The 26,720-nt window shown below is 40.2% G+C and overlaps 2 protein-coding genes across 2 annotated transcripts; one reads left to right on the top strand and one right to left on the bottom strand.

Annotated features, from left to right (window-relative positions):
- The first annotated feature begins 277 nt into the window (after positions 1–277).
- Positions 278–3,179, top strand: LOC130589652 (uncharacterized). Its single transcript, XM_057391091.1, has 5 exons — positions 278–1,078; positions 1,651–1,786; positions 1,857–1,913; positions 2,024–2,177; positions 3,122–3,179. Exons 1-5 carry the CDS (start codon positions 278–280, stop codon positions 3,177–3,179), a joined length of 1,206 nt encoding a protein of 401 aa, XP_057247074.1.
- A 13,121-nt stretch (positions 3,180–16,300) lies between these two features.
- Positions 16,301–16,804, bottom strand: LOC125494065 (uncharacterized). Its single transcript, XM_048637577.1, has one exon. It carries the CDS (start codon positions 16,802–16,804, stop codon positions 16,301–16,303), a length of 504 nt encoding a protein of 167 aa, XP_048493534.1.
- Positions 16,805–26,720: the final 9,916 nt, after the last annotated feature.

The following is a 26,720-nucleotide window of genomic DNA, read 5'->3' as shown; positions in this document are numbered from 1 at the left end:
AGGTAGTGAATGTTCAGACTTTTCATGTGCACGTTATGTATGCCATCTTTTTTATAAGGTATAAATATTTTGTCCATTTAATTTTTGATTGAAGTATTTGATGCATATACCATTTTAAACTTGTTTTAAATGGCAAGTTGGAATGTAAATTTTTAAATGATTTGTTTTTGTAATTTTTTTCATTCCATTAATTAGATCATTAAGGGTATTTTAGTCACTTCAAAAGAGGACACCACACCTCCTCCCTTGGCTTATATAATAGAGATTCAGTCTCATCATGTCAAAAAGAAGAAGTTCAAGGTTGGTCGAAAAGGTGGTTGAAGAATCTCCTGAAATTGAAACAAAGCAAGCAAAGGAAGTGGTTGATCCGGTTGTAGAAGAAGAGATTGAAGAAGAGGAAGAAGTACCTCTGATACGGAGGTCTTCAAAGAATCCAGCCACTGCAAAATCCACCACTTCAAAATCAACAACACCAAAAATAACCACAAAATCTACCACCACAAAAGCGGTTACTTCAAAATCAACCCCCAAAAACACCAAAACCGCTACTCCCAAAAAGCCTGTCACACCAAAATCAAAGGCTCCCTCTCCAAAACCGGTTGAGGAGTCTAAGCCAGAGGAGTCGCAGAAGATAGAGGAGTCAGAATCTGAAAAGGAGTCGGAGGCGGTGGGTAAGTCGGAACCGGAAAATCAGGAGTTGGAGGAAGAAGAAGTTGAGAAGGAGGATGTTGTAGTTGAAAAGGCAAAGAAGACTGCCGCCAAGAAACCGTCTTCAAAAGCGGTTAAGTCTGTTGAGAAAACGGTTACCAAACCTATTCCCTCAAAACCGCCAGTCAAAACCACCAAGTCCAAAATCTCTACCCCTACAATCTCACCCAAACTAGTGGAGAAATTAAAGAAGAAGGAAGATGCTGATGTTGAGGGGGGAGTTTCTAAGAAGGAGGGTGTTAAGGCTGTTGCCAGTAAGGGCCCTAGGATAAAGACGGTTGCTAGGAAGAGTGCAGAATCTTCCAAAGGCATGGAGATCTTGGAGCAGGAACCAGAATCAGACCAGTTCCCTGCTGACAAAAAGAGGAAGGTGCCTGCTACTGCTGCTGCTGAGGGTTCTAAACCCAAGAAAAGTAAGTCTATTACCCCTGCGCCTTTGTATGATTTAAGGGATAGGTCTATACTGGTTGGGTTTTCTGTTGCAAAGAGTTGGGTTAATCAAAAATTCTTGCATGAGGTTAAGGAAGCCCTAGATTTTTAGAAATGGTATGTGTTATTTGCCAAAGAACTTGATGTGTTTATGCCTTTGGTTGAGAAATTTTATGAACACCTGCATACTAAGGACGATGGGTCCTACTTTGCTTTTGTTAAGGGCACTCCCATTAATTTATCTGAGAAGAGTTTGGCTGGAATTCTCAAAGTCCCCCACAAGGGACTGGATGAGTACTCAAGGGAGAACTGGCCCACAATTGAAGGCCTCACAGCAGAATAGATCCAGACCAGGTTGTTCACTGGTCCTCCTGACCCTAAGCAGGGATACACCATTGGCCATCTAAGGGAGCCAATCATGAGGATCTTTCATACCATAGCCTCAAAAATTGTGTTTCCCAGAGCACAAGGGCGCATGAGTGTTCGGTTGATGGATAGTGTTCTTATTTACAGTCTCATGGAACATATTCCAGTCAATCTCCCTGCTATGATCTTGGGTCACATGATCTGCTGTGTGGAAAAGGCCAAGCATGCACTGCCCTATGGAGGATGGCTGACCTTAGTGTTCACTCATTGGAAAATTTGTATGGTGGGAGACTATGGCACCATGTCTCACCTAACGAATCAGATTATAGGTCAGAAGGGCATGTCATATGCAGGTGGTGTTCTGAAAATGAAAAGTGCAGCAAAGGGTGATGCTATTGGTGAAGGGACCAGTACGGAATCAGTTTAGGCTACTTATGCCTTGGTAAAGCAGTTGAGTAACCAGAATCAGATGATGCAGAATATGCTGAATAGTGTTACTCAGCTTTGCACTGCTCTTCAGGAATCTACAAGAGAGTTGAGGTTCGCCTTGACAACGCTGGTATTCAGGGTAGAGAGGATTCTGAGGAAAAGGATGAGTCATCTCATGCTGCTGGTGATGAAGATGATGAAGAAGAGGAGGCAGAAGTGGAGGAGGAAGAGCAAGAAGAAGAGGAGTATGAAGAACATGAAGAAGATGCTTCAGAGAACCTTGAGGAGGAAGAAGATGATGGGACTGAAAATGACTCTGGAGCTGATTGATTTATTTTCTTTTTCTTACTATCTTTTGCTACTAACCCCTCTTTTCTTAAAATTTCTCTCTGGTTACCCCCCTTCCCAACAAAAACAATTGATCTTCTGTAATTTGGTCTACTACTGGTCTATAATAACTCTTAATTAGGACAAGTAGCTTTTGGTACTCTGCAGGAATTTTGGTAGCATCAGCATCCCTAGAATGCTGTTTGAGCTGCCTATTTGGCTTGAATTAGTAGTTATTACTGCTTATTTTATGTTCCTTTGATTGTACCTTTGATTTATTTTGATGATGCCAAAAGGGGGAAGCAGGTGTGAAGTTCTGTGATCTTTTCCACCTAATCTTAGGGGGAAGTAGATCTGGTGCTATAACTTGTGTGTGTTGCAGCAACTAGAACAAGGCTGAGTGCCTTGTTAGTGGTGACAGACCAAAAGTGGTTTGGATTTGAGTGTATTCAAAGCACTTTATTTTTTTTCACCCTAATGACTTAGAAATAAGTCTGAACACTACTGATGTTCTTCTTGCGGATGAATGTTTAAGTCTAAGAGCTCTGAGTCTAATCACTATTTGCCTATGGTACTTAGAAACTCTTTTTTAAACTGCTGTCAGTTAGTTGTGAACTGGTGTACTTGTAAATGATGCTTAATCTGCAGGAACAGTACGAGACCAGTGCTTTGAGTTCTTATCTTAAGAATTCAATTTGTTTGAAAAAGTTCCCAAAACTAATGATATTATTTGCAGGGGGAACTTCAGTGTTTGTCATCATAAAAAAAGGAGAATTTGTTATGTTCCCTATTTTGAGTTTTGAATGATGACAAACCACATTGAACTATTATATTGCATGCATGTTTCTGTTTACATGTGTAGGTGCCAAAGTACGAGCTCAATGAATAGAAAGATGAAGCTAGTAAAGCCAAGTCATTAAGAATTGCATGAAGACCAAGATCAAGTTGTAGCTTTTAGGTCTTAGATGCAATGTAAGTGGTATAAAGGTTTTAATGCACTATAAAGGTTTGAAACTAGAGAGATGAGGTAGTTGTGGATGACAAGAAACATCGGATACGTGTCATACGCAACTACAAGTAAAACTTGGTTGATTGGAACAATCTGGGAACAGATATGAACCGGTCCTCTAAGATTTACTTCATGCATTCGTATTTTAGGAAAGTTCTCTTTCCGAGTAAAATTGATTTTCAAAATACACGGATGCATGGTTTGATATGTGAGCAAGATTTCTTAAATATGGTAAGTGTGTTATATGATATTATACTGAGTATATTTTCCTTGGAATTATTTTTCATACTTCCGAGGAAAGTATACTCACATAATATCATGTAATATTAACTTACCAAAGGCTTATTTAAGGAGTTTTGCTAACATACAAACATCAAGCTTTTGCACGATAATTTTTGAGTATTCTCTCATCAAAAGTATTCTCTCTCAAGTATTCAAACCTAGCATAAACCCTAATACCACATAGATATTAAACTACTCTAATTCTAAGCATTTGAGGTTGTTTTGTTCGTGAGAGAAAAACTTGTTGTATTTGAGCATCCTGTGAGTTCAGGTTGATGGGGAAGTTGATCAGGGAACAATTTCATTTGAACCATCATAGTTGGTGGTTGAGTCGAACTTCCAGAGGTGGAAGTTGGGGAATCATCTTGTGCATAGGTGCATATGTGATTGAGTGTAATTCTTTTGTTATTCTGAGTTGATTAATAAAGGAGTGAGTGAGTGGAGGACGTAGACTTATTTGAAGTCGAACCTCGTTAAATCCTTGTGTTGTTTATTCATTGCTTTTATTTCCGCTGCTAGAGAACTGTTTCTTTACTGTTCTTATAATAATCGAAAAAGTTGCAACACTCGGACAAACACTCAATTCACCCCCCCTGCCCCCTCTTGAGTGTCTCTTGCACTTACATATAAGATCATTCTTTTTCCTTACATTGAATTGTATGCTTCTTAAACTCACTTTTCACTTTAATTAAAATGACATATTAGTTGTTCTACGATAATAATAACATGTTTATTGTTGTAGGAACCATTGGACACTGATTGCAATATGTTTGTTACGTAACAAAGTCTACCACTTTGATTCTTTGCGTAAAGAAACACTGCGGTCCTTACTAGTCAAATCATTGTTAAATAGGTAGCCTAATCGAAACTCAATATATGCACACTTATTAATATTAAATGTACATCTAATCTTATAATAATGTATTGATGTAGTATGATGAAGGGGGTTATTGCATCTGGACTTCGACAACCAAAACATCCTGTTTGGCATTTAGTCGAGGTAACATGAGTAATTTTTTGCATCCTTTTATAGAAACACATAATACACATCTAACATGTCATTTATTGCATCCTTTGGTGAATTTTAGTGTCCGATATAAGTAGGTGGACGTGCGTGTAGGTATTACGTCATGAGGTTCATGCTCGATATTGTCAACCATTGCAAAGATGTTGGTGATCTTCGAAAATGTGTGTAACTTTTAGGTTTCCAATTGTTGTTTGTTGCATTTCGGGAACGAAAAGGCCATTTCCGGCCTATTTTGGCCTTTTCGCTCCAAAAATGTAGTTATGAAGTCATTTAACCCCAAATTCTCTTTGAACATGATTATATGAGGCATAATATAACTAGTATGTAGATTCTTAGGCTTGCATATGTTGTTTGTTGCATTTCGAGAACGAAAAAGCCATTTCCAGCCTATTTTGGCCTTTTCGCTCCCAAAATATACTTATCAAGTCATTTAACCCCAAATTTTCTTTGAACATGATTATATGAGATATATTATAACTAGTGTGTAGAATTTTAGGCTTGCATTTGATTTTGATTGAATTTCGGGAAGGTATATGTCATTTTTAGAAGTACTAACTACGGTAAAATGATTGAATTCTTATATATGTGTTTATTCCTTGGTTGTTTTGCAAGGTTTATGCGAATTCCACACCACGTTTGAGGAACTTCACCAAAGAAGAAATAGATGAAGTTCGGGATAAGTTGGGGTCCCACATTACCGATGATTGCATAAGATGACATTTTAGCTCGAATGTACTAGTTTCTATCAATTCTATGTACACTTCTTACATTATTAAATATATTTGAAGTTAATTATTACCTTTCTCCACTGGTCATATATTATCGTATTGCAATTTGCAATTTTTTTTTGTCCAAGGGAGGTATTGGGTAGGGGTGGGGTGGTGGGGGCTGCTGGGTGGGTTGGGGATTGGGGGTGCAGGGCTGGTGGCAGGGGTGTGGCTGAGGTGTGGGTAGGGGGGTGGGCTGGGGGTTGTGGGGGTGGGTGTAGTGGGGAAGTGGGGGTGGGTGCTAGGGCTGTGCAAAAAATCCGATCCGAATGATCCAATCCGATTATCCGTCGATCCGATCCGATTTTTCGGATATCCGATCCGATTTTTAATTTTCGGAAATTTCGGATCGGATATCCGATAAAATTATCGGGTTTTCGAATCGCATACGGATCGGATTTTTTGACATGTCGGATATCCGAAAACCCGAAATCATAAAACAGTGTAAAAATTTTCAAAATGGGCTGCTGCCTCCTGAGTCGTGCCTGTGCTAGCCCAATAGATAATGAAAAATTTCAAAGTTTCTTCTGTTCTCTCATACTCTCACGCCTCACGCAAAACCCTAGAGGCCTCTCTCACGCCTCACGTTGTTGCTCACGAGACACGAGTCACGCCTCTCTCTTCAGTCTTCACTTCACGGCTGCCGGTGCCGGTGACGGAGCAACTGAATGGAACGCACGACGGGGAAGTTACCAGATTCGTCCAAGCCTGGGATTTTCGCACTTCATTGCTCTGCTCTCTCTCTCTCCATTTTTTATTTTTTGCGTTAGATTCGTCCAAGTCTGGGTTACTTTTTTTGAGAAATTTTCGAGCTAGCAGTAGTACAAATCTGCAGATTCAGTGGAATTGTGTTACTTTTTTTTGAGAACTTTTCGAGCTAGTAGTCTCCATTTTCAGTGTTGCTATAAGCCTATAATGCTAGTTGCTTCAATGCTATTTTTTTTTGCTGTTCATATGTCCATATTTCGAAATTTGGTGTGAAACTGTGAATAACTTGTTATCCTTGCATAGGTACGAAATATGAATTGTATATAAGCTAATATAGTTTGAGCTTCAGAGTTTTTTTAATATGTTAAATGTTAATGTCTACTTGTATAGTTGTCTAGTATGTCTACTGTTAATCTGTTATGGACTTATGGGTTTTGCTTTCAATATCTAGCATCTATCTTAAGCACAAGTAGTGGGCCAATTGACAATGGCTTGGATCATGTGAATGTTTGTTTCGGATTAGTTTTCGGATCTTCGGATCGGCGGATCGGATATCGGATCCGATCCGATCCGAATTTTCAGATATTCGGATTTTTCCGGATCGGATTCGGATTCGGATCGGATCGTATATCCAAATTTCGGATCGGATCGGATCCGATATCCGACAATGCACACCCCTACTGGGTGCAATGGGGCAGTGGGGGTGGGTGCTAGGAGGGGGGGCAGTGGGGGTGGGGTGAGAGGGGGGAGTGGAGGGTGGGGGATGAATGGGGGCAGTGAGTGTGTGGCAGAGGGGTGGGCTGGGAGGGTGGGCAGTGGCAGAGGGGTGGGCTGGGAGGGTGGGCAGTGGCAGAGGGTGTGGGGGTGTGGTAGAGGGGTGTGGGGGTGGGTGCAGTGGGGCAATTGGGCAGTGGGGGTGGGTGCTGGGAGGTTGGGCAGTGGGGGTGGGCAGTGGCAGTGGGTGTGGGTTGCTGTGTGCAGGAGCAGGGGCAAGAAAAGTTGTATTAATTTTACAAAAAAAAAAAATATATAGTGAAGGGTTGCGCTAGTTTTCAAAAAGCGCAGCTCTTCTTCTTAGAAGGGCTGCGCTTTTTGAACTAGCGCAGCCCTTCATAGTAGCAGGGCTCCTGGAGCCAGCAGCCCTTCAAGTTTAGAAGGGTTACGCTTGCTGAAAAAGCGCAGCCCTTCTAAGCTTGAAGGGCTGCGCTTTTAAAGTGCAGCCCTACTTGAAAAGTGAAGGGCTGCTATTGAAAGGGATGCTGTCAAAAAGCGCAGCCCTACAGGCCATTTTCAGCGCAGCCCTTCTTCATTTTCCTACTAGTGGTGGTTCTAGTACATCTTTTTCCTCAGAAGAGTGTACTTTAGCCCACATAATCTTTTGACCCATGTACTTTACCTTCACAAGCACACGCCACATGTAAGGCTAGGATGAAGCCACGTGTCATCTTGGTAGCCCTTGATTTTTAGGCTACAACATTTTCCCCTTAAAAGAGGAAGTTACCATTTAGGCGTCAAGACGGTTGATTTCCTCTTTTAACCGACCTGGAACTGCCCTTCTCTTTTTTAAAAAAGAGGCGCCATTTTGCCGGTCTCCACAGGTCAACCTTCAAGAGCAACAGTTACTTTTACCAGATGAGGGGATCACTTTCACCCCTCTATAAATATGTGACTTTGTCGTTTCTGAAATCATTTTAACATCTTTGAGAAATTTTATAGAGAGAGTGACTCCGCAATTTTTACTGAGCTTTTTTAGAGAGAGAAATTACTCCCGTCCAAGCTCTCGCAAACTCCTCCTCCATTCGCCCGAGGTTTCAATTCGTCCTTGACATCCGTCCGAACTTTCTCTACAGGTATTGCCTCATTTATTTTCCTTGTATTTTCACGCATATTTTAAGAAAATGGATTTGTCCTCTTCATCGAACAATCCTGGCCGCTCAAGGGTTGGTACTAACCCTAGAACAGAGGGTCTGTCTTCCTCGGCATCTTCTAGAGTTGGACTTATCTCGGCCGGACATGCATTCTTTTTCTTTAGTCATGGACGGAAAGTCAGACGACCCAGTATTTACCTGTGCAGGGTAATCTGGCGCGCATCAAGCAAATGGCTCGTTTCAGACAAGGAGTTAACCTGCCGGCCTCCAGCTCGGAAATGGAGGCATCAACTGGACGGATTCCCGCTGATGGAGAGCGAGAAGTCCAGAGCGCTCATCCTGCAAACCCAAATCCTTCTCCTGAAATCGTCCAGGAGGAATCCGATGTTCGAGGCTCTCCAGTCCCCAGCCCGTCCAAACCAAGGACGGCTTCAGATGAGTCGAATGAGGCTGATTCTTCTAATTCGGCTAGCGACTCAGAAGAGCCGTCTACAACTTCATCCGAAATAAGGCGCCGGCTAGGACCTCTTTCTGACCCTAGATTCATCCTGGCCGATAACACTTGGGATAAAACGTCCAAGATGCACTCCTAGAAGGCCGAATTCCTATTCGTCTAGGCGCCTAATGAAGCAGTTGCTAGACGACTTCGCTATTTCAGCCGAAGCACCACCAACACTAGATGAATGGCTTCCTACTTAGAGCTAGAGAGTAACTCGGCTGAAGAGATGATGGATACTTCAGAATTTCGGAGTATTCCATCGACAATATTTCTTTTAACGGTCCGTCCAATTGGGTCCCTTTTAAAGAAATATTCTACCATGATAACTTCCTGGTTGCTGCCGGCTTGCGGCAGGCCGAGGATAGAGGTATAATACACTTATTTTTTCCAAGTGGAACTCTCGTCCTAATTATCATTCGTCTAACTTAGCCTCTTCCTTCTTTCTTTTTTACAGATTCGACCAGAGTTAAACTGAAAAAATTTTGGATAGGAGACATGAGCTCGTCCAAATTCACAGACTCCCTCTAGAAGGAGTTCAGCAAATCCGGTGCTAAAAAGAGGACGGATTCACTGGTATACTTCATAATTTATTTATTTTTTTGTTGGACGAGCTCTTTCTTCAGGGGGTAGATCGTCCAAACATATGTATGGAAGGACTCCCTCTTCAAAGAGCAATACGTCCGAAATTAGCTGGACGAGCTCCTTCTTTGTGGAGCAGCACGTCCAAAGTTAATTTTGGACGGTTTCATTCTTTCGGCAGGCAGAGCGTCCAGGATTATGTTGGACAAGCTCCTTCTTTGAAGGACAGAGCGTCCATAGCTAATTTCGAACGACTTCCTTCTTCGAAGGACAGGACGTCCATGGCTGACTTGGACGTCTTCCTTCCTCGAACGACACCACGTCCGGGGTTGATTTGGACGCCTTCCTTCTTCGAAGGACAGGACATCCATGGTTGACTTGGACGCCTTCCTTTTTCTCCTGATTTTAGCTTTTTGTCTAACATTTTTTCTAACTTTTTCAGAAAAATGCCCCAACGTCCAAAGCGTTAGCGGAGAAAGCGGCCGCCAAGAAAAGACCGGCCACTACCAGTGATGCTCCCCCCCCCCCCCTTAAAAGGCAAAGGGGTTCACAGCCAAGAAGAAAAAACCATCACGGCCTATTCCCAAGGTCGTGATTGACATTCCGGCCGAGGAGGAGCTTCCAAAGGCTGATGAGCTGGCCTTGGTGAGCTACACTGGGCCTGTCGGCCCACCTACTACTGACCAACCGGACGCGGTTGTTGATTTGGACGGAGCAGGAGATCAGTCTTCCCAGCCGGACGCAGCTGTGGACGGGTCCGCTTTTTCTGGGCCAGTCGCTAAGCTAGTGGCTCATATGCCGGAGGCATACAGGACGGCCTCCCGATCCTCTCGTGCGTCTTAGTATTTAAATATCGTTAGAACCCTGCGCGTTGGTGGACGTCCGATGAGTCCGTCCAACAAACAAGCCGTGGTTTTCCCAGTTCGTAATACTACTGCCGAGTCTCCTCTTTCAGATAAAGAAAGAGGGCTGGTTCCTGAGGGCTCTCCTTCACTTTCAGACGATGAATCTTCGGCCGCTTTCTCGAAGATGACACCGGCCGATCGTGAGAAGCTCAAACTTGAGCTTTTCAAGTGCTTCCCTGAACCTTGCATCAAAGGGTTGAGGGGGTCTTCGTCAGGACATGTGGGCTACATGTCTCAACTTGCTGCTGAGGTAAGCTTTTCTTTTGCTAGACGCTTACTTTTAATACTTGGTGTATTTCTTAAATTTTACATTCGTCCTAACTCATCCTCGTCTTCCTCTTGACAGCTCTTTGCTCGCAGCACGATTACGGAGGACTGGGCGAGGCTGCTGAGAAAGGAGAACAAAAAACTCGTCCAGGATGTGACTAAAGCAGCCGACCATGCTCAGTTGTCTATGGCCGAGCAGGAGGTGCTACACCAGCAGTCCAAGATAGCTTGGGAAAAGCGGTCGGCCGAGCTGGAGTCCCAAAACAAGACCTACCTTCTTCGGCTGAAAGAACTCTTAGACGAGAGAGCTGCTCTGGAGCGCTCTCTCCAGGACGAGAATAACTCGGGCATGCTGGTGGCCGCGGAGCTTTTCAGAGAGAATCTCATCCTTCGAGAGAACACCCAGGCGCTGAAAGCGGAGGTTAAGGCTACGGAGGAGGCGGCCAAGGAGGCAATGAACGAAGTGATTGAGACTTCAAAAATTGGGCCGTGCAGGCCTTTGAAATGCTGGCCGAAGAGGAGGACATCCCTAGGTATGTTCGCCGGCTAGAATTTTAGGAGAGCCCACACAAAGCTAACGTTAAAGGGGAGGAACCCTCCGTCTTCCAGGAGTCTTCAGAAGATGAAGAGGAAGAAGAAGTTGAGGCCCAGGACGAAACAACACTCCTCCAGAAGCCTAACTTTTCCCATTCTCCATCTTGGCCGCAGGCCACTTGTACTTGTAGTTTTTTGTACTTTTTTGTCTTAAACTTCTTTCTGTATTTTTTAGACTAGTTTGTAATCCTTTCTATCATTTATGAAAGAGTTATTTTTTCTACCTTCAAAGCTTCATACTTTTATACAACGGACGCCTTGTTTTTTATCAATCATTTACGCCAAGTACGAAAATAATTCGTCCTAACACATTTTATCTGATCTAATGGCTCTTATTGGTCGAATATTTCAAGACATTTATCAGACGCCTAAGTTTAATACTTAAGTTTTAAAAAACATTAAGTTAATAACTTGTTCGGCCTGAATTTTGGTTATCATCCGTCATTGGACAAAGACTTTAGAGCTTAAGTTTTAAAAAACATTAAGTTAATAACTTGTTCGGCCTAAATTTTGGCTATCATTCGTCATTGGACAAAGACTTAGCTATTTTGCAATAAATTAACTCTCCATATACCCCCCTTCTTGGACGAAGAGGTCTTAGCGACCTTTCTTTGTTTCAAGAAGGAGAAAGACCATAATTTTGCTTAATAACTTGGACGTTTTATGAAGGTTATTGTAACCCGTCCATCTTCGTTAAATTGTGAAATAACTTGTTCGTTTTCTAAGGTTATTATTTCTAAGTATGGCTTTTGGACGGAAAGTAGGATACCTTTACTAAGGCGTCCTAATTCCAGCCGACCTTGTTTAGGAGATGTTTAACTCTTTAAGTAAACAAACTGCTGGCTGAATCTATGTACTTATCCTTATAAGGATGATAACATGTTGGCCGATCTCCTAATAGAAGGTGTTTTTACTTGCTGCTCTGTTTTATTTGTCAGCTTTGGACGATAGTATGTATTTTTAACTTAAGCAAATAAATCAAACAGAGCGACAGTCATAGGAGAGAAGTAGAGTTGTATTATATGAATTTTGCTTGACGGATAGTCAAGGTACATGTATACATTTCTACTTTTTTCATTGCAAGGCCCTAAGAAAAGATTACAATTTCTCAAGATATCTTAAACAAAGTATTTTTTCAAAGTATTAGAATTCCACGTCCTAGGAATGGAACGATCGTCCATGTCTTCCACACGAAATGTGTCATTATGAACTACTTCGACGATTTTGTAGGGTCCCTCCCAGTTAGGAGTGAGATTTCCTAGCTCCTTAGCTCGACCTACTGCTTCCATCTTCCTCAGGACGAGATCCCCCTGCTTTAGTGGCCGCCTTGCTACTCTTTTGTTAAAATCTCTAGCCATTCTTAACTTGTAGAGTTGCATCCTCAGGAGCGCATTGCCCCTGACTTCAGGAACCAGATCCAAGGCCGTCCGGAGAGCAGCCCAGTTAGCCTCCTCTGAGTACATCATCCCCCTCAGGGTTGGTTCCTCGATCTCAATAGGAAGAACGACCTTGGAGCCATAGACGAGCATGAATGGAGTTTCTCCAGTTGAGTTCTTGACCGTTGTTCTTATTGACCACAAGAACAACTGTAACTCTTCAACCCATAATCCTCTTGCATTATCCAACTTCTTTTTGATTTCGGCCGACAAGATCTTATTGAAAGCTTCGACCTGCCCATTAGCTTGTGGATGAGCTACTGCAGCAAAGTGAGCCCTAATTCCTTGATCAGCCAGCTATTGATGAAGCTTGGGTGTTTTAAATTGTGGTCCGTTGTCAAAGACAATGGACTGGGGCATACCAAACCTTGTGATGAGGTTCTTCCAGATGAACCCTTTGACGTTGTTGCTGGTAATGCCTCTTAGTGCTTCAGCCTCCACTCATTTGGTGAAGTAGTCGACGGCTACTATCATAAACTTTTTCTGGTCGGCCGCTATGGGAAAGGGACCCAGTATATCCATTCCCCATTTGGCAAAGGGAAGAGGAAAAAGGACGGGAGTTAAGTAATTGGACGGCTTCTGATAGATTTTGCCATGCTTTGACAACTATCACATTTCTTTGCGTAAAGCAAGGCGTCCTCCTTCAAAGTCGGCCAAAAATAGCCAGTCCTTAGCGCTTTTTCTCCTAACGCCCTCCCTCCAATGTGAGAAGCACAAGCGCCCTCATGCAGCTCTTTCAGAACCTCCAATCCGTCCTTCCTACTGATGCACTTGAGAAGAGGCCGGTTGAAGGATTTTTTGTATAGAGCTTCATTCCATAACTCGAACCACTTGTCCCTAGCCTTCACATACTTAGCTTCTAGGGGATCAAGGGGCAACCGGCCTGTCTTCTTATATTCAACAATAGGGCTCATCCATTCATCTTCTCGGCTAAGAAACAAGACTTCCTTAGCATCGATGCTCTTGGCCGCCTTGACCTCCTAGAACACTGTTCTAAGCACATCCCCCTCAGCCGAACTGGCTAGCTTCGAGAGAGCATCAACTTGATGATTTTCAGACCTTGGTACTTGATCCAGGACGAATCGTTTCAAAGACTTAACCTCCTCTTTTATTAGGTTCATATATTTACACATAGACGCCTCCTTGCATTCAAAATCTCCATTTACTTAGCTGACCACCAGCGGGGAATCAGTTTTTGCTTCAATTTCCAGGGCTACAACCGCTTTGCACATTCTAATGCCGGCTAAGAGAGCTTCATACTCTGCTTCATTGTTTGAAGCCCGGAATTCGAATTTCATAGCATACTCAAACTTGTCCCCTTCTGGTGACTGGAAGATGATCCCGGCTCCACATCCATTAGCAGTGGATGATCCGTCCACCATTAGGGTCCAATGCCTCTTTCCCTCTGCTGGGTCCTCGACGTTCTCTACTGTAGGCCGGGTGAGCTCTACAATAATGTCTGCCAATGCCTGCCCCTTAATTGCTTTTCTGGGCTCGAATGACAAATCAAACATATTGAGCTCTACGGCCCACTTTAACATTTGTCCGGATGCGTCCATTTTATGCAAAACATGCCTTAACGGCTGGTCAGTGTAGAAAAAAATACTGTGAGCAAGAAAATAAGGTCTCAACTTCCGGCTGGCCATTAGCAGCGCCAGGCCGAACTTCTCTATTGACGAATACCTGCCTTCTGCGTCCTTTAGTACATGGCTAATAAAAGAAACGGGTATTTGTACTGAATCTCTCTCAACTAGGAGAACAACACTTACCGCGAATGGGGACACGGCTATGTACACATACAACTTTTCCCCTTCGGCCGGACTGATTAGCCTAGGTAATTGCCGAAGATGGTTTTTAACCTGCTGAAGCGCTTTCTCAGCTTCCTCTGTCCATTCAAACTTTGCATTCTTTTTTATTGTCGCAAAGAAGTGATGACACTTGTCGCCCGATTTTGATAAAAACCGTCCAAGAGCGGCCAGACATCCCATCAAACGCTGGACCTTTTTGATCTTGGACGGAGAGGTCATATTCAGAATTGCTTGAATTTTGTCAGGGTTGGCCTCAATCCCTCATTCATCGACCAAAAACCCTAGAAACTTCCCGACTACCACGCCGAATACGCATTTCTGCGGATTGAGCTTTAACTTGTACTTTCTTAAGGTGATGAAGGTTTCTCTTAAATCTTACAAGTGATCCTTCTCCTCTCGGCTTTTGACGATCATATCGTCAATTAAAGCCTCCATATTTTTCCCTAGCTGCGGCTGAAAGACAGTGTTGATGAGCCTCTAAAAGGTGGCCGGCGCATTCCTCAGGCCGAATAGCATTCAAAGCCAACCATATAGCCCTTTTTCAGTAATGAAAGAGGTGTTATCCTGATCATCCGGCCACATAGGTGAAAGCCTGAATAGGCGTCCATGAAACTAAGCATTGCATGCCCTGCTGTGGAGTCAACCAGCCGGTCAATCTTAGGCAGTAGGAAGTTGTCCTTAGGACAAGGCTTGATCAAGTCTGTGTAGTCAACACACATCCTCAAAGTACCATTCGGCTTGGGAACCATGACCACATTTGCCACCCGATCCGGGTAGTAGGTTTCGCGGATGAATTTAGATTGGAGCAGCTTCTGGACCTCCTTATCAACTGCTTGGTTTCTGTCCGGCCCTAGATGCCATTTCTTTTGCCGGGCTGGCTTCTGCCCCGGCTCAATGTTCAACTTATGTACTGCCAATTCGGGATCTATTCCCTGGATTTCTTCCACAGTATAAGCAAAAACATCTTCAAACTCTCGCAGCAACGCAACCAAGGCGTCCATGGTTTCAGAACTTAGGACGGATCCAATCTTCAATGTCTTCTCTGGACGCTCTGGGTTTAAACAGATTTCTAGTGGGCTCTCTACTGGCTCTGGACGCTCTAGTCCCAAGCTCATGATTGTCATAACTTCATTGGATGAATTTTTCTCTTTTTTGATAGCTAAGCATCTCCTTTTCTTGCTAGGTAAGAGCATGGACGGCTTGCCTTCTTGGAGGGGCTTTGCCTGTGCCTTTTCTACCTCTTGCTTCAACTCACTTATATGGCCTTTCAGTTTCTCGGCCGGCTCATCCTCCATGGCCTTTGGCCGCTCTGATTTCTCCTTCCATGCTGATGGTTTCAAAGTAGTAAGATAACATTCTCTTGCCGCCTGCTAGTCTCCATACAACGACCCAATTTTCCCACTATTACATTCTAATTTCATGAGCATCAGGTGAGTAACAATGACGACTTTGATATGATTTAAGGTAGGATGTCCGAGGATGACGTTGTATGCTGTCAGATCTCGTACTACCAGGAACTTCACAAAAAGCGTTATTGCTGCTTCTTTGTCTCCAACTCTGACGGGTAGGGTAACCGTCCCCATAGGATGAATTACCCCTCCGCTGAACCAATTATAGGATGATTAACAGGAACCAAATCATTTTCATCAAACTTTAATCTTGAAAGACAATCCACACTGATGATGTCGTTAGAACTTCCTGTATCAATCAGGATCCGTCTTACCCTGAGATTAGCAATCTTCATCTCTACCACCAGCGGGTCGTCATGAGGGGTTCTTATCGTTCCTCCATCCTGCTCACTGACCACTATCCTGGGGAAAGGATCAACCTCAGCCTGATTGGTGAGCATCACCTGGCTGAGTTCCCTCAGATATATTTTATTGCCACGAGTTGTAGGACCTCCGGCTGCGAATCCCCCAGAAATTACCATTACCATATCTTCATCAGTACTTTCGTCATCTTTCCTTCTTCCCTGACGATTATCTTTTTTCTGGAATTTCCTTCCTGACGAGGGTAGATAAGAGTTCATTTTTCCCTTTCGGGCTAAATCCTCCAATGCTCTCTTGAGATGCTTGCACTCGTTTATCTCATGACCACAATCTTTGTGGAAATCACAATACTAACTTTTGTCCCTATTTCTGTAGGGTGTCTTCATCTCTGTCGGCGCCTTCAACTCATGCTGATCCTTGATTTCCATGAGATTGGAATACTGATCTTTGTTGAACTCTATGGGCTCAACTGAGGCCGCTAGCTCAAATCTCCTGCTCTTCTTGGATGCGGTAGTCATTGAAGTCATAGCCGAAGTTTCAGCTTTCTTGGGAAGACTCTTTTTTGGCTGAATAGAGCCTCTTCAATTTTCTTCGCCTCTGGCTGCTTTGCTTCTGCTAAAACCTCCGTGGCATGGATAAAAGCTTCAGCCTCTTTAAGAGCCTCTGTTAAAGTTGTTATCTTCTTCTTCACTAAATCAAACTTAAAGCTGTCAGGTCTTAGACCTCGGATGAAGGCGTCAAACGCCACTCCAGCATTCAGATCCTGAATCTGCAATGCTTCCAAATTGAACCGCTTCACATAACTCCTTAGGGCTTCTTTAGGCCCTTGAACTACCTTTCCTAAATGCATGCTTGCTTTATACTCTTGACAGTTTGCCACAAAATGGCTGGTAAACAAGATACTAAGCTCAGTGAAATTGTTCACTGAGTTAGGAGGTAAATTGTTGAACCACTTCTGCACCACTCCCTTCAATGTGGCCGGAAAGTTCTTACACCATGTAGCGTCATCAACACCTTGGACGTACATCTGGTTTTTTTAAGCTGACAAATGATCGTCTGGATCTGTTGTACCATCAAAAGGCTCGATCGTCGGGAGCTTAACCTTTGGGAAAGGAGGAGACTCCATGATTCTTACCGAGAAGAGAGTCGGCCAATTAATCTGGAGTTCCCCAGCCTGACCCTCAGTGGGTATGTGCTCCCGGCGGTACTCCTTTAATACTGGGTTTGAAGAGGTATTGGCGACGGCCTAACGCATGTACACCATAGGTTGCACCACTGTTTTTTCTTGCTTTGACTGAATAGCCGAAGGTCCATGACTTCTTCCTGCTGTCTTAGATGGAACTCTCAAAGAAGGATCCTTCATGTAAGGAGTAGAACCTAAGGCTGAACGCTGAAACGCAACAGCCCTCTTGGCCTCCAAATACTCCCTAGCATCTGTCTCCATCATGCGACCAGTGGGAGGAATGTTATCTCCTCGACGGACTACCAGCTTCCGGTCCATCTTCCTCCTTGGCTCACTGACAGCTGGCTGCTTTCCCTTAGAAGGTGGCCAGGACAACTCTGGCCGTGGTGGCCGGCTGGTCTCTGGACGACCTTCTTGAGACTTTCCCTTGAGCGGCTCAGCGGCCTCTCTTCCTGGGCTTATTTGAAATAACAACATGTTGTTCTTAATGTGCTCTTCCATAACAGCGGTCATCCTGGTCCGGTATTTATTTAAGACAGTTTCCAGATAACCAGCTGTCACTGGACGATCAAGATTCTCCTGGATGACAAGGGTTCCACTTCTTCCCTCAAGATGAACGACAGCATGGTGCCTGTCCCGTCCTCAGGGTGGCCTCTCGTCATCCACTGTATCCTCTACTTGAATTCTGAAACTTCTATTCCTAGCAATGTTTGATGAGTGACAATCAGTCATTACTGCGTCTCCCCATAGACGACGCCAAATGTTACGTAGTATGAAACTAATAAATTATTACAACAACTCCCAACGACAGGTTCTTAATTTGGAGACTCGTGCAACAATGATTGGACTCGAATCCCGATAATGAGCTCCGACTAGCCATCTGCAAAAAAGGGACCACCCTGGAGGTTTGGGTGGTATTTCCCCCTCCGATGCTTAAGTTAGATATCAGGGATATGAAGGAACTTTTAGAGAGAGAAAGTACAGAGAGAGAATTTATGGCAGAATAACAGTACTATGCTCTGAAAAAACGTACCTTTCCCCTGATTTCAAGGACTATTTATAGTGTTTGAAATGACTGTTGTACCTTGATGTCACCCTAATTTGGGAGCATCTGATTGGCTAAGCAATAAAATGGTGACACGTGGCAGGTGTTGATTGGTCAGTACACCTCACCTTTATGCAGGGATAAAAGTTGCTCAAGCTGGGCCTAAGTACAAATTTGGGCCATAAGAGTGGTTCTAGTACATCTTTTTCCTCAGAAGAGTGTATTTTAGCCCACATAATCTTCTGACCCATGTACTTTACCTTCACAAGCACACGCCACATGTAAGGCAAGGATGAAGCCATGTGTCATCTTGGTAGCCCTTGATTTTTAGGCTACAACAATATATGTTCTCACTCGAAATATTTCAAAACATAATTAAAATGAATTTAAACATATTTGAAGTAATTCAGAACATGTTTGAAAATTTTTAGAACACAATTAAAATAATTTGTAACATGTTTGAAATAAAAAATAACATGTTTGAATAAATTTAGAGCACACTTGTAATATTTCATAACATCATCGAAACAATTCAGAATATGTTTGAATAAATTTAGAACATAAGTTTGATATTTCAGAACAAATATATATGTATATGTATTGATTATACTCTCATGTTCTAAAAAAACATTTGTTTTTGTTCTCAATTTTAAAGTGTTCTCATATAAGTATGTGTTCTCACATAAGGAGGTATTCTCACTGGATTCCAACCCTATATATTTATAGTGATAAATGCGCAAAATAACATATTTATATCCCCTTATTCATCTTGATATGTGTGTTTATATTATTAGTTTAATATATTTCATATATTTTATATACTATTAAATATAATGTGCTAGGTTTTTATTTATTACTTATATTACTTAATTATAATGTTTTTGTTTAATGATGAATCTTAGTCCAAGGAATGAAGAAAGAGTCAAGCCCAAAATGCAAATCCTGCCCAACATAAATGCAAAACCCAAATAGAAGACAAGAAGACAAGACAAGAAAAAGAAAACAAAAGATAAGACTTAAAAAGAAAGACACGTGAGTTTAAGAAAGAACAGAAAAGAAAAAAACAAAACAGAGGAAACTCATTCTCTTTGAAACCCCTTCGATTCTTCGTCCCTGTCCTCTCTTCGCTCCACCTCACTAACATCTTCAACCGCCTCCTTCCACCACTCATCTCCACCAATCAAAAAACACCAGAAAACACAACAACTTGCACACAAGGCGACCAATCACGACCAACCGCCGACCTGCAGTGCCGCAAAGGAGAAGGCGGTTTCAACCCGAAACTTGGAGCCCAATTCTCCTCCATAATTGGTTAGAAATTCTGCATTGTGGGCGGCGAATTTGGGTATAAATACCCCATCAAGGTTCGAAAATCAGTATGCAATAAATTCCACATAATTTCGAGTGAAAAAAATCACAAAATTTTGCGAGGTTTCGAAGCTAATTGGGGTGCTCGAGTTCGACGAAGAAGACAACCTTTGGTTGGAGTCCTAGCACACAACCGGGGAGGGTGAGATTCAAGCTTGGACGTAGGTGCGAAATCCGAAACCCGAAGGCAAATCTCCGCGCATATACATAAGTTCTTCTCTTCTTTCTCTTGTACTTTCAATTTAGTTTCGAAATTTTCTGATTATACTATTGAATTTCATAGTAAGTTTGGATTGTATTATTTGAATTGAGTTGGATTGTTGTGTTAAATTTACAAGTTGAAATCAAGATTGGTATAGTTGGATACTCAAGTTATATTTGATTTTAATGTTCATATTTCAACTTAATGCTTAAAGATGGTTGAGATTATTGCTAGTTATGTAATTTAGCCTAGTCTAAGTTATATAACAACAAGTGGCAATTAGTTTAATTTAGGCCTGCAAAGATGGTTGTAAGTTCAAACTAAAATATAACTTGGACTAGTTCTTTAAACATAAAGATGTGTTATGTTTAGATTAACTAGGGATTAATGATGTACTTCTCGTCCTACAATGCTTCTAGTTTAATCGTCAGAAGTTGCGAAATACTTGTGGTGATTAGATTAGTTTAGAATCGATATTCGACGTAGTTCAATGTTGATTAAAAGTGTGGAAGTATAGGGGAGTTTGGCTACTTGAATTCCTACAGTTAATCTATCTAATCAATCTTGGATTTATGAAATTGGAAGTATAATCGAGGTCAGGAAATGATTAATCTCTGAAAGTAATATGAGCGTAAAGTGGAATTACTTGTCATCACTTGTAAATATAGGATAGATTTATTTTTAGTAGTTTTTAATTTCATAAAAAAATTTCGTAAATCCCCCCCAAAAACAATGTGAATACGTATATATTAGCAAATAACATGTATATAATAGTTAAGTGCTCTTAATTAGTTGAACTTGGATTTTAGTATTATATAAACCTCTCCGTGGGATCGACCCTTATTTATCGTTGTACTAAACTTAGAAAATATTAATGTGGATAAAATAAGGTTTTAATTTGTACGCATAACGACACGTACCAAATTTTGGCGCTGTCGCCGGGGACGTTTATTATACTCTTTTTATAGTCAAAGTTCAACTAAGGTATTAACTTATATTTTGTAATTTATGAGTTAACTATACTTGTGGTCTTGAGTAGATTAAAGAAAGCTGGACTAGGTTGAATTTTTTTTAGCTTATAGTATGTTTATTCACTCCTTTTTGCATACTATGTGCTTAGTTATTTCTTTCTAGTTGACTTTTCTTTGGATAAATCAAGGTGACAAGGATAACTTCTAACATTCTAATAGTGGTTTCATTGATTTTGTTTTGTCCTATTGCTTAGTGAATTTCCTATTAGTACTTGTGTCTGTGAGTAACTCTTTAATTTAGATGTTATGTTGTCACTTGCTATTGCTTGTTATTACTACATGCTATTCTATACTAAGCTATGAAATCTATCTAGCCAAGTGTCATGTGATTATAAAATAGCATGTACTTACTTTGTTATGAAATAGCATGTACTAACTTTGTTAAGTTAGTCATGGGAATGCTTGATTATGCTTAATTTATGTGCTAATATGTGTTTTGTAAGTCAATTATTAGTTGCTTGGGCTTAAGTGAGCTATTGCAGACCTAGAAGTTGTATTCGTCTACATTGAAGAGTTTTATTTTGTAACTAAGAACATGTTATATACAACACTAAGGTTAAGATATAACAACCTAAATTAGAGAAGTAATCTAATCTGTCAAGATGTGTATATGTTGTAGGACTACTCTTGTTCCATTTTGAAGAACTCAAAAAAAGCAATGTGTGCTTAAGATGTGAATTCACATACATACTTTAGGCAATGAAATTATAGTGAAATTATTGACTTTTAAGAAAAATGGGCTTTAAGTAAGAGTTTTCTTCTAAAGTTGCTTGATGAAGGTTCCAAATATTTGATTTTCACTTTAAGAATTTGTCCCAAGATGAGAAATATGGTGTGTCATTTTTATACACTTTGATGCATATTTACATTGATCTGATAGTATAGATTTCTGAGTAAAACATCTCATGCGATGAAAATGATTAACTAGAACTATATTTTTATGGATTGGAAGTAACACTTTATGTTAAGAGTTTGTATTCTAAGTTATTGTTTCTAAATTTATATGTTTTGTGTTACAAGTATAGTTCTAGACTATAGGTTATTAAGGTGTTCTTACTTGTCAGATTCATATTTAGCACTTCTTAAATTTCACAAGGGAGTTATGTAAGAAGAGTGATCAACTTCTTGTACTCCAACATTTCTATTTTGTGCTAGCTAGTTTGAATCTTTGTCAGATCATGACTATGAAAATGAACAAGCTGATTATTATGAGATGTAAGTCTGAAAAGAAGAAATATACTTGAGTGAGTCACGGTGAAGAAAACATGCAGTGCACTATTTGAATTTTAAGCTTCAAGTTATATGGTTTTTATATCTAAAATAGTATTCAAGTGAATACTCTAATGTATATGTTTTATTTGAGAAATTGAGTGATAGAGATACTATTTTCCGAAAAGAATCTACCATCGCTAAGAAAAACAAGAATCATTTAATGATTGGATTTTTTTATGTACAATTGTGTTTTCATATTCTATGATCAACTTAAGATATTGCAGGTTGAAGACAATATATATTATGAGGAGCTACATGCAGCTTGATCTAGAAGTGGAAATGTCGAGCCAACGACGTAAACAAAGGCGCTACTTGGGAGGCAGCCAAGACAATCTCAGATTTGCTTTCTTGAACTTTTATTTTAGTTGCTTTTATTTTAGCGTGTTTTTTCAGTTTACTTATATGATTAGTTTTTGAGAAGTTTAATGATATCTTCTACACTTTAGATGTTACATTGAGGACAATGTAAGATTTAAGTGTGGGGGAGAGGTATTGTTTTTGTTATTATGGAGTATGTGGAATTTGATGAAATTTTGAAAATTTTCGGATTGAATTGTTATATATGGATGAAGGAGGTTATTGTGGAAGTTGAAAGGAGAAATTTGAGGAGAATTGTGAGTATTTGGTGCTGGATTATAATATTGTTGTGAAATAGGTTTAAATTGGACGCATAAAATTTTTTGATTTGTCCATTTTATAGGGGAAATGCTGCCGAAATTTCTGTAGAAATTTATGAATTTGGGCTAAATTAATCATTGGACTATTAATTGTATAAAAAATCATCATGAGCATATAGTTTTTAGGTGCATTATCCTTGTATGTCATATGTTAGTTTTTAGAAAGTGAAAACCACCTCTTAGTTTGTTTTTGAAAAAGAATGGAATAAATGAAGAAGTTCAACAAGAAACTCTAATCTAACTATGTTTTAAAATAAAATGTGTTTTCGAAAATAAAAAAGTTTGTGGAATCATTAACATCTTTAGTTAAAGAGTAGTCAAATTTGAAAGATTCATAACATGATTAGATAAACGAACTCATGTTTGTAGCTAGTTAGTGTAGTCATTCTATTGGTGGTAATCATAATGAAATGAATAGACCAAAATAACTTGTGAGATTCTGAGCCTAATAAAATGAGATATACATATCAATCTCATATTTTCTTTCATGTGTGATGTTCTTCCATGGTACTTTCTCTCTAGAACTTGCATTGATACTCTTCAAAACTATATTGACTTATGTTAGCATGAAGAAAAAGATATTTCTTTTGTTATAAACTACATAACCAAATAGCCACCTTACATTATATTACAGCAATTCTGAACCCCTTTAAGCCTAAAAGACTATTATTTTGCTTAGCTTTCATTATAAACCATTACAAAACATTAAATACATTCATGACCCAATATTTTGAGCTGATGGAGCGAGCATGGTTGTTGATGGAGTAAAAGTTAAGTGTGGGGGTGCTTCTAAAAAGTGTGGTTATGGCAGTTGAAGAATTGATTGCCCATGTTGTATGAAAAAAAAATTGTAGTCGTGATATTCTTTGGAAAAAAAAATTGAATGTGACGAAAAGAAAAAAAATGATGAAAAGGTGAAATGAAAAAAAAAAGAGAAAAAAATGAAAGCGGAAGAAATGTGAAGAAAATGAAATAAAGTATGATAGATGCAGCTACAAATGATGATGTAAATGGACGTTTGTATATCAAAGTCAAGATACAGGAAATTGTGGTGATTCATAATGACAGAAGGTTGAAGTACTCTGTGAGAGTTGTTTTTGCTCCCTCTTGTCCGGAAAGGGAGGATTTATTAAGTTTTTGCTCCACTCAGTTCAAAGCCATCTAGTCCACATATCTTTAGATTTCCTAAAGAAGAGTTTTTAACCAAAGCTCCATATAACCTAAAAAGTTCTTATGATTTATGTCTGATATGTTGTCTAACAATAGTGCAAGCTTATGGCAGAGCATTTGCCATTGGAATTGAACCTTGAGCGAAACAGATAAACCTCTTCAAACACATGAGTGACGAGTGATTATTTATCTTGTGAGGTTCTATTTGTTAAAATTATGGTTCTGTCAAGTGAGAATGCTCGTTGGTTGATTATCAAATGTCGAGAGAGTATGTCTATGCTGTGTTATGAGTTTCGACAATTTAGTTGTTCTAAACTGATAGTGTTACGTTCCTGTTAACATTTTACTTGAGTTTTTGCTAATTAATATAAAACGTTTTAGTTTTCGTTTGACTTTTCATCAATTCAGTTTTTGTTCTAAAACAATAGAGAGGTGGAGTTATGTGTCATAATTGCATGTAGTTAGAGCTTGATCGAGGACGATCAAGGGCTAAGTGTGGGGGAATTTGATAAATGCGCAAAATAACATATTTATATCCCCTTATTTCATCTTGATATGTGTGTTTATATTATTATTTTAATATATTCATATATTTTAAATTCTAGTAGATATAATGTGCTAGGTTTTTATTTATTACTTAATTATAATGTTTTTGTTTAATGATGAATCTTAGTCCAAGGAATGAAGAAAGAGTCAAGCCCAAAATGCAAACCCTGCCCAACATAAATGCAAAACCCAAATAGAAGACAAGAAGACAAGACAATAAAAGGAAACAAAAGATAAGACTTAAAAAGAAAGACACATGAGTTTAAGAAAGAAAAGGAAAAAAAAAACCAAAACAGAGGAAACTCATTCCCTTTGAAACCCCTTCGATTCTTCGTCCCTGTCCTCTCTTCGCTCCACCTCACTACCATCTTCAACCGCCTCCTTCCACCACCCATCTCCACCAATCAAAAAACACCAGAAAACACAACAACTTGCACACAAGGCGACCAATCACGACCAACCGCCGACCTGCAGCGCCGCAAAGGAGAAGGCGGTTTCAACCCGAAACTTGGAGCCCAATTCTCCTCTTTAATTGGTTAGAAATTCTGCATTGTGGGCGGCGAATTTGGGTATAAATACCCCATCAAGGTTTGAAAATCAGTATGTAATAATTTCCACATAATTTCGAGTGAAAAAAATCAGAGAATTTCGCGAGGTTTTGAAGCTAATTGGGGTGCTCGAGTTCGATAAAGAAGACAACCTTTGGTTGGAGTCTTAGCACACAACCGGGGAGGGTGAGATTCAAGCTTGGACGTAGGTGCGAAATCCGAAATTCGAAGGCGAATCTCCGCGCATATACATAAGTTCTTCTCTTCTTTCTCTTGTACTTTCAATTTATTTTCGAAATTTTCTGATTATACTATTGAATTTCATAGTAAGTTTGGATTGTTTTATTTGAATTGAGTTGGATTGTTTTGTTAAATTTACAAGTTGAAATCAAGATTGGTATAGTTGGATACTTAAGTTATATTTGATTTTAATGTTCATATTTCAACTTAATGCTTAATTTGCTATCTTATTAGGTATAAAGTTGAGATTATTGCTAGTTATGTAATTTAGCCTAGTCTAAGTTATATAACAACAAGTGGCAATTAGTTTAATTTAGGCTTACAAAGATGGTTGTAAGTTCATACTAAAATATAACTTGGACTAGTTCTTTAAACAAAAGATATGTTATGTTTATATTAACTAAGGATTAATGATGTACTTCACGTTCTATAATGCTTCTAGTTTAATCGTCGGAAGTTGCGAAATACTTGTGGTGATTAGATTAGTTTAGAATCGATATTCGGCCTAGTTCAATGTTGATTAAAAGTATGGAAGTATAGGGGAGTTTGGCTACTTGAATTCCTACAGTTAATCTATCTAATCAATCTTGGATTTATGAAATTGGAAGTATAATCGAGGTCAGGAAATGATTAATCTCTGAAAGTAATATGAGCGTAAAGTGGAATTACTTGTCATCACTTGTAAATATAGGATAGATTTATTTTTAGTAGTTTTTAATTTCATAAAAACATTTCGTAAATCCCCCCCAAAAACAATGTGAATACGTATATATTAGTAAATAACATGTATATAATAGTTAAGTGCTCTTAATTAGTTGAACTTGGATTTTAGGATTATATAAACCTCTCCGTGGGATCGACCCTTATTTATCGCTGTACTAAACTTAGATAATATTAATGTGGATAAAATAAGGTTTTAATTTGTACGCACAACGACACGTACCATTACCTGTCTCCAACCCGAAATCCCCCCCTCCCCCCGGGTTTCTTCATCTTCTAAAACACCTCAATGCAGAACAATTACCCATTACTTCAAACCAAAAATTGCAGCCCATTCTCTTTGCATATGCTCCACAAAAAAAATAATCAGCTCAACCTCCACAAGATAATGTTACCCAACCAGAACTATTTTCCCCACCTCCCAAACCTGGAAGCCACAGTTAATTGGTGTGATCTAGCTTTACCACCGAAAATTTCCTCCTCCTCACCCCTTCTACAAGTTAACTCTAGTGCTAGCACCATCCAAACCTCCCATGCTTTCTCTTGGACTCTAGCGGAACTCGATGTGGACGAGTTCAGATTTTTCAAGATGAGACCCACTCCCAAGTCGCTTCTGGTTCAATTAAGCACATCTGTGATCAAGAGAAGTCTCAGAGACCCATCTCGGGCTCCAACTCATGTACAAGACCTGAAAATGGAAATCCCTCCCCTTTCGATTTTCTTTTCCAGAGAGCGCCGATTAGCTCCGGTACACCTGCCAGATATCACCGACTTAGAGGAAGTAGTTCCAAGCGTCTTCACCATAGCTGTATGGTTTCTAAATAGAGTTCCAAGTCAAAGCAAAGCAAAAATACTACCCCCGGAGATTTCATGGCGGTGCGACCCAGTTCCCGTTATCCTGCCATTCAGGGATCTTTGTCTATTTACTTGCCCAGACCTCA

The sequence above is a fragment of the Beta vulgaris genome, chromosome 1 (assembly GCF_026745355.1).
Source record: "Beta vulgaris subsp. vulgaris cultivar EL10 chromosome 1, EL10.2, whole genome shotgun sequence".
Taxonomy (NCBI): Eukaryota; Viridiplantae; Streptophyta; class Magnoliopsida; order Caryophyllales; family Amaranthaceae; genus Beta; species Beta vulgaris.
Note: the sequence above shows the minus strand (reverse complement) of the source record. Positions and strands in the feature narration are given on the sequence as shown.

Excerpts from the sequence above, each read along its gene's own strand:
- LOC130589652 (XM_057391091.1), top strand. The coding sequence starts at position 278 with ATGTCAAAAAGAAGAAGTTCAAGGTTGGTCGAAAAGGTGGTTGAAGAA. Across the intron at positions 1,079-1,650 it reads CTGCTGACAAAAAGAGGAAG|TCTCATGGAACATATTCCAG; the intron begins GTGCCTGCTACT and ends TCTTATTTACAG. Across the intron at positions 2,178-3,121 it reads GAAGAGCAAGAAGAAGAGGA|GTGCCAAAGTACGAGCTCAA; the intron begins GTATGAAGAACA and ends TTACATGTGTAG.
- LOC125494065 (XM_048637577.1), bottom strand. The coding sequence starts at position 16,804 with ATGTACGTCCAAGGTGTTGATGACGCTACATGGTGTAAGAACTTTCCG.